The following is a 4917-nucleotide window of genomic DNA, read 5'->3' as shown; positions in this document are numbered from 1 at the left end:
AAGTCCATGCACATAATACAGTACATTCAATGACACAAGGACAAACTTTTGAGTCAAATGCATGAAATAATATATTTCACCTGTTCAGTCGTGAAGATAACAAACTGTCTCGACTCTGCCAAGATAACAGTGTTCCACCTAACACACAGAAAAAAACAAAACAATGATAACAACATTTTCATGTTCACTTGAGAGTAACTTAAATTAGATGCTAATTAATTAGCATTGGTGTTAAGTATAGGTTAGTTAGTATAGGTCTTAAAAGTCAGAGTTTTCATTATGAGGGAGGATCCCTCCAACTCTGAGTGAGACTGAGAACAGCTGCAGGATGGGCTGACTGACAGAGAATAGGAATAAGTTAATTAGAAAAATGCTGTTTATTATTATTATTTTAATTTTTTCTTTTGATCAAATGAGGCTGTGGCAGGTCGAAGGTAGGTGCTGAACACAAGGGACTGAAGTTTGTTTTAAACATTGCTAAAAAACTACACTTTTTAATTTGTGACTAGAATTATAAGGCATACTGCACCAACACAGACCTAATGAGCTCGTCTTGATCAAGGACTTCCTCTATGGACTGCTGGGGATCGGAAAGCAGCAAGTCCAGCATTCTCACTGCTCCTCTCTCAAACAGAACAACAGGCTCTTGTTCAGGTGCAGACTGGACTCTCCAGATATCTGATGACACCTGGGGCAGGTGAGAATGGGCATTAACAAACTTTGATGCCCTAAAATAAAAATATTAAGCAATATTAAAAATTTAAGATTAAGGTTAAGACTTACCGTGGCTTTGAATGTCTTATCCAAGAGTACATCTCCTTCCTTCCAAATTCTGATAACCTTCAGTAAAACATGACCAAAAAACAAGATATCAGTAGGTGACAGACATTTCTGAAATGACGCACACTCACAAATACAGTGTTATTAAACACAAGACAAGCACAATCAAACACAAAAACATTCAAGGAAGAAAATCCCATCTCTGTGGTATACTAATTACAATTATTGTTTTACCCTCTTGTCTGAGATGGCAACATATTCCTTGGACTGGAAGTTGTAGACTGCAGGACAGGTCAGTGTCTGGCCTTGTTTTACAGTCCAGCTGCCCAGTGGCTTCTGGTCTGATACCTGTTGGAAATAAAACATTAGGAGGACAAAGAATATTGTTTTTCTAAGGAGGTAAAACAGCCTGGGGGTTTCTTCTGTCCAATTGTGTCTCCGTGACATTCTATGTAAGGTTATGGTTAACATTCAAGAGTAAATTACTGTTGTATTTATTGGGTTAAATTTTTATTTGAATGGATTGTTTTGCGCATTGGGATACATTTTGATTATCAAGATAACAATAAAAAAAGCATGACCCTCCTGGCAGACAACATAGGCTACAGACAATCTCTGAAGTTTCCCAACAAGGCTGTGAATTCGTTATAAACTTGATGTTTTTGTGTTTGCCTTGGCTTTAGTTGGACGTAGCTAATGTTAGCCACAGTGAACTGACTAGCGCTGCATGCTGTCGTAAACAAGCACCGTTTCTGTCCATTCTTCTTTTTAACTTTTGTGAATAAACGTATTACTGTCATCTCGGATATTTTTATGTGTGTCCTTTCTGGACAGCCATCTGTGTTTCTACAAAAAAGCAGTTTATATCTAAAGTTCACTGGTTTTACAGTAACACCTGGCTCATGGCTGAGGAGAGCTTCACCAAAACAAAAAGTTAAAAAACTCACCTTGTACAATGTGACAGATCTGGTTGAGTCTGTGACGACGACATGGTCATCGTCACGTTCCTGTTCAATGCCTCGAATTCCTAAATGAGAGGAAATTTGACTTTGAACAAGTCCGAACAACGTGTATCCCTCATACAAGGCAGCCATGCTGACGAGAGGAGAGAGACTCACTTACGATATCGCGAGAATAGACAGACGCCACCCGGAAATGATTCTTGTGTGACCTTTTGTGTGCGTATGTGTTTGTGTGTGTCTGCTTTGATATGTTGCTTTAATTTTTCAAATGAAAACGGTTAGGAAATGTCGTATGTCCATGCTGGTATGCCGGTGTATATTATTAAAAAGTAAATATTTACCAGTTAACTAATTAAATAATTCATTTTCCCCAGTTATTTAATCAGCTGCGTGTTGCATTTTTCTAAAGGAGTTTTTGGTGAATCAGGGCTTCTAGTACGGTTGTCTTAGTGTCAACAAAACTTTTATGTACAACGACAATAAATGTAATTCTTTTTCTTCTAAAATACACCATTAAATTCATTTAATTTTAACTATGAAGCTTTCTATTTTTTCAATTGTCTCGTTTACCGTTTGATGTCATCAGCAAATCTTTCTTAAACTTGTGTTGATGTATTGTTAGCATTAAGATTTGCTAATTGAAAAGTTGACGTAAGTAATACAGTGTAAGAAATGTTCTGGTCCCATGTTCAATGTCTGACGGGAGTTGACTAGAATAGAGGTTACATTTAAGCAAACTTTGTACTACAAAGAGTAACAAAAACAAAAAAATACAAAGTTAGGGTTACATTTAGCAAAACAAAATAGATCTGCATAAAGCACAGAAAAATAAATTACCCCCCTACCAACATATATTTATTATTTGTTTACTATATCTAATCATTGTCTAATCCAGTTTTTTTTCCAGGTATGCAGTGTAAAATTGTCCAATTTAATTAAAATAGTCTGAAAACTATTAAATTATTTATTTACTGCTAATAATTTGTCTTGATTTTTCTTTTTGACAGTAACGAAATTAAATACTCTACACTAGATAGCAGCAGATGCTTATTAACAAAAATATGTCCAAGCCTACTGGACTGTTCTGCGGGGTACCACAGGGTTCCTTGTTAGGGCCAATTTTATTCGTAATGTATATTTTCCCAAATAGTTCAACATTTAAATATTGTCTAGCACTAGTGTGCTGCTGACATTTATCTGTACGGTGACTGTGACAAGACATAACAGGCTTTTTGTACTTTTCTTTTGTACAGTTGTTTTTCACATATAGCTATTCATTGTTTGAATTTTTTAATCTGATTGATCACAGGTTGGCTGTGAATCATAATTAATCATGGTCATAATAAAGCATTTTTTCTAAATTATTGCACAAAAGAAAGATGAGAGAAATGTTTTAGTTTAAGATGTAGGTATTTGACACCTGGTTTTTTTTTATTTGTGACTAATCCAGTTAATACAAAACATCAGGTAGATCTTGTAGTATCTGCAGGGCTTGTGGAGTTGGCAGCACACATCGTGATTTCAGAAGGAAGGGTTTTGGGTCTCAGGGTGTATTCCATTCTTCCTGGTTCTAAAAGCAAACAGAACATGAAATTACTGTGATAAATGTGTTTGTATCACCTGGATGACTATTGAAGTATTTGCCTAAGGTATACTTATACAAGAGGTTCTACTTTATCTTTGAAAATGTTGAACCCTAATAATTCTACTAATCTGTTAATAGCTCACCTTCAAAGCACTCTGGGAGGGGTAGGGTCCCATCATTGCAGATGCTTGCCACTGGATAGCCACACCGCTCAGTCTTGTTCAGACAGTAGAAGACCACAGGTTCTCCATGGAGAACTCTGTTGGGTTTCAGGTCTGCAATCCAGAGCTTCCTTCCATTGTAGAAAATACGGCCTCTCTTGATGCCAACTGCACATGGTGCTGGATGGTAAATAGACAGAGTGGTGTTAGCATTTAAAGGTGTTTTGATATCAATATTGATTTCAAACACCTAAAAGACACAGTTGGGTTGAATACTAACTAATTCCTGAAATGAAAATGTTCATTAGTTACGCTTATTTGGACCTAGTAATAAGGGATTTCCGATAATATCAACCGACCAATATTATCGGTCTATATTAGCATATTATGTAATGAAATAATAATAAAAACCCCATGACACTAGCCTGGGTTTCACCAAATGGTTTTAGTGTGCCCTAAACATAGTTTTGGGGATAAACAGCTGTATATTAAAGTGGAAGTCACTAGATGGCAGCATTGCAGCACATTTAATTAATGTCATATTTATACAGTGGTTTGTGCAGATAAATAAATATTACCAGGCCTACATCGGTATCAGTTTATATCATAATCGGAAATGAAGTGTATGGACATTATCAGCATATCGAATACTGGCAAATAGTTAATACCGGACATCCCTACTTGTAATAGTTGAAACTTTAAATTAGGTGACTGACCTCTGCAGACAGGTTTGGTAGACCAGGTTCCTGAGTTCTGGCACTTTACTTCAGCCTCACCATGCAGAATGTAGTGCTCATTACAGGCATATTTAACCTTTTCCTTATAGCTGTGCTGTCTCATTACTGCAAAGGTGATGAAGCCATTGGCTATGCGTCCTGGAATAGGGCAGCTGACGTCTGGAATCAATCATAGTCAGATATATTGTAAAACAGTTTGTCAAGCACTTTAATTTAGAAACTGAACAAACGTGTTGTGGTGTTTTGGCAGAGTCGTAAACTAATGAAAGAATGTTTCATTACCTCTGCACACCGGTGGCTCAGTTGAGGTTCCATCAGCCATGCAGGACCCTTCTTCGTGACTTGGTGCTTTTGGTGGGTTGCACTCATATGTCCATTTTTGACCATACATGACAGTATTTCCTGTGAGAGTCTTTTCATGGACAATTCTTCCGTCTTTTGGTGGCTTAGGCAGTGGACAGTACACAGCTGAAAGGACATAAAACAACAACATGAACACAACAAAACATGTTTTTTCTGCCTCTAAATAAACACAAATATTACTACCCTGAAAAACAATAATGTGCGGCCCTTTATTTTCAGTCTGTCTGTCTAAGTATGGTCTTATACCTTTACACATAGGGGGAGGACTGCTCCAGGTACCATCATGTAAACACCTGCTCTCATTGGCTCCCTGCATGACATACCTGGTG

General features: G+C 37.1%; 3 protein-coding genes across 4 annotated transcripts in view; all 3 read right to left on the bottom strand.

The window, feature by feature from the left end:
• Window positions 1-1927, bottom strand: part of nol11 (nucleolar protein 11) — a 7888-nt gene extending 5961 nt beyond the window's left edge. Inside the window, exons 1-5 of the mRNA XM_025058861.1 lie at window positions 1728-1927; window positions 1015-1128; window positions 784-840; window positions 540-688; window positions 81-138 (exon numbers count right to left, since the gene is read on the bottom strand). Of these exons, the coding sequence (XP_024914629.1) occupies window positions 81-138; window positions 540-688; window positions 784-840; window positions 1015-1128; window positions 1728-1874 (525 nt within the window). The 5' untranslated portion in view covers window positions 1875-1927. The remainder of the gene's footprint in view (window positions 1-80; window positions 139-539; window positions 689-783; window positions 841-1014; window positions 1129-1727) is intronic.
• Window positions 1928-3205: 1278 nt separating this feature from the next.
• Window positions 3206-4917, bottom strand: part of LOC103383981 (beta-2-glycoprotein 1) — a 1830-nt gene continuing 118 nt past the window's right edge. Inside the window, exons 2-6 of the mRNA XM_025058484.1 lie at window positions 4835-4911; window positions 4508-4693; window positions 4265-4384; window positions 3471-3668; window positions 3206-3312 (exon numbers count right to left, since the gene is read on the bottom strand). Coding sequence (XP_024914252.1) covers window positions 3206-3312; window positions 3471-3668; window positions 4265-4384; window positions 4508-4693; window positions 4835-4911 — 688 coding nt within the window. The remainder of the gene's footprint in view (window positions 3313-3470; window positions 3669-4264; window positions 4385-4507; window positions 4694-4834; window positions 4912-4917) is intronic.
• Window positions 4612-4917, bottom strand: part of LOC103383983 (centrosomal protein of 95 kDa) — a 13219-nt gene continuing 12913 nt past the window's right edge. For both annotated transcript variants that reach the window (XM_017035520.2, XM_008317334.3), the window contains exons 24-25: window positions 4835-4911; window positions 4612-4693 (exon numbers count right to left, since the gene is read on the bottom strand). The gene's annotated coding sequence lies outside the window, so the exon portion shown is untranslated. The remainder of the gene's footprint in view (window positions 4694-4834; window positions 4912-4917) is intronic.

The sequence above is a fragment of the Cynoglossus semilaevis genome, chromosome 9 (assembly GCF_000523025.1).
Source record: "Cynoglossus semilaevis isolate Cse_v1.0 chromosome 9, Cse_v1.0, whole genome shotgun sequence".
Lineage (NCBI taxonomy): Eukaryota > Metazoa > Chordata > Actinopteri > Pleuronectiformes > Cynoglossidae > Cynoglossus > Cynoglossus semilaevis.
This window is presented reverse-complemented; position numbering and strand designations above follow the sequence as displayed.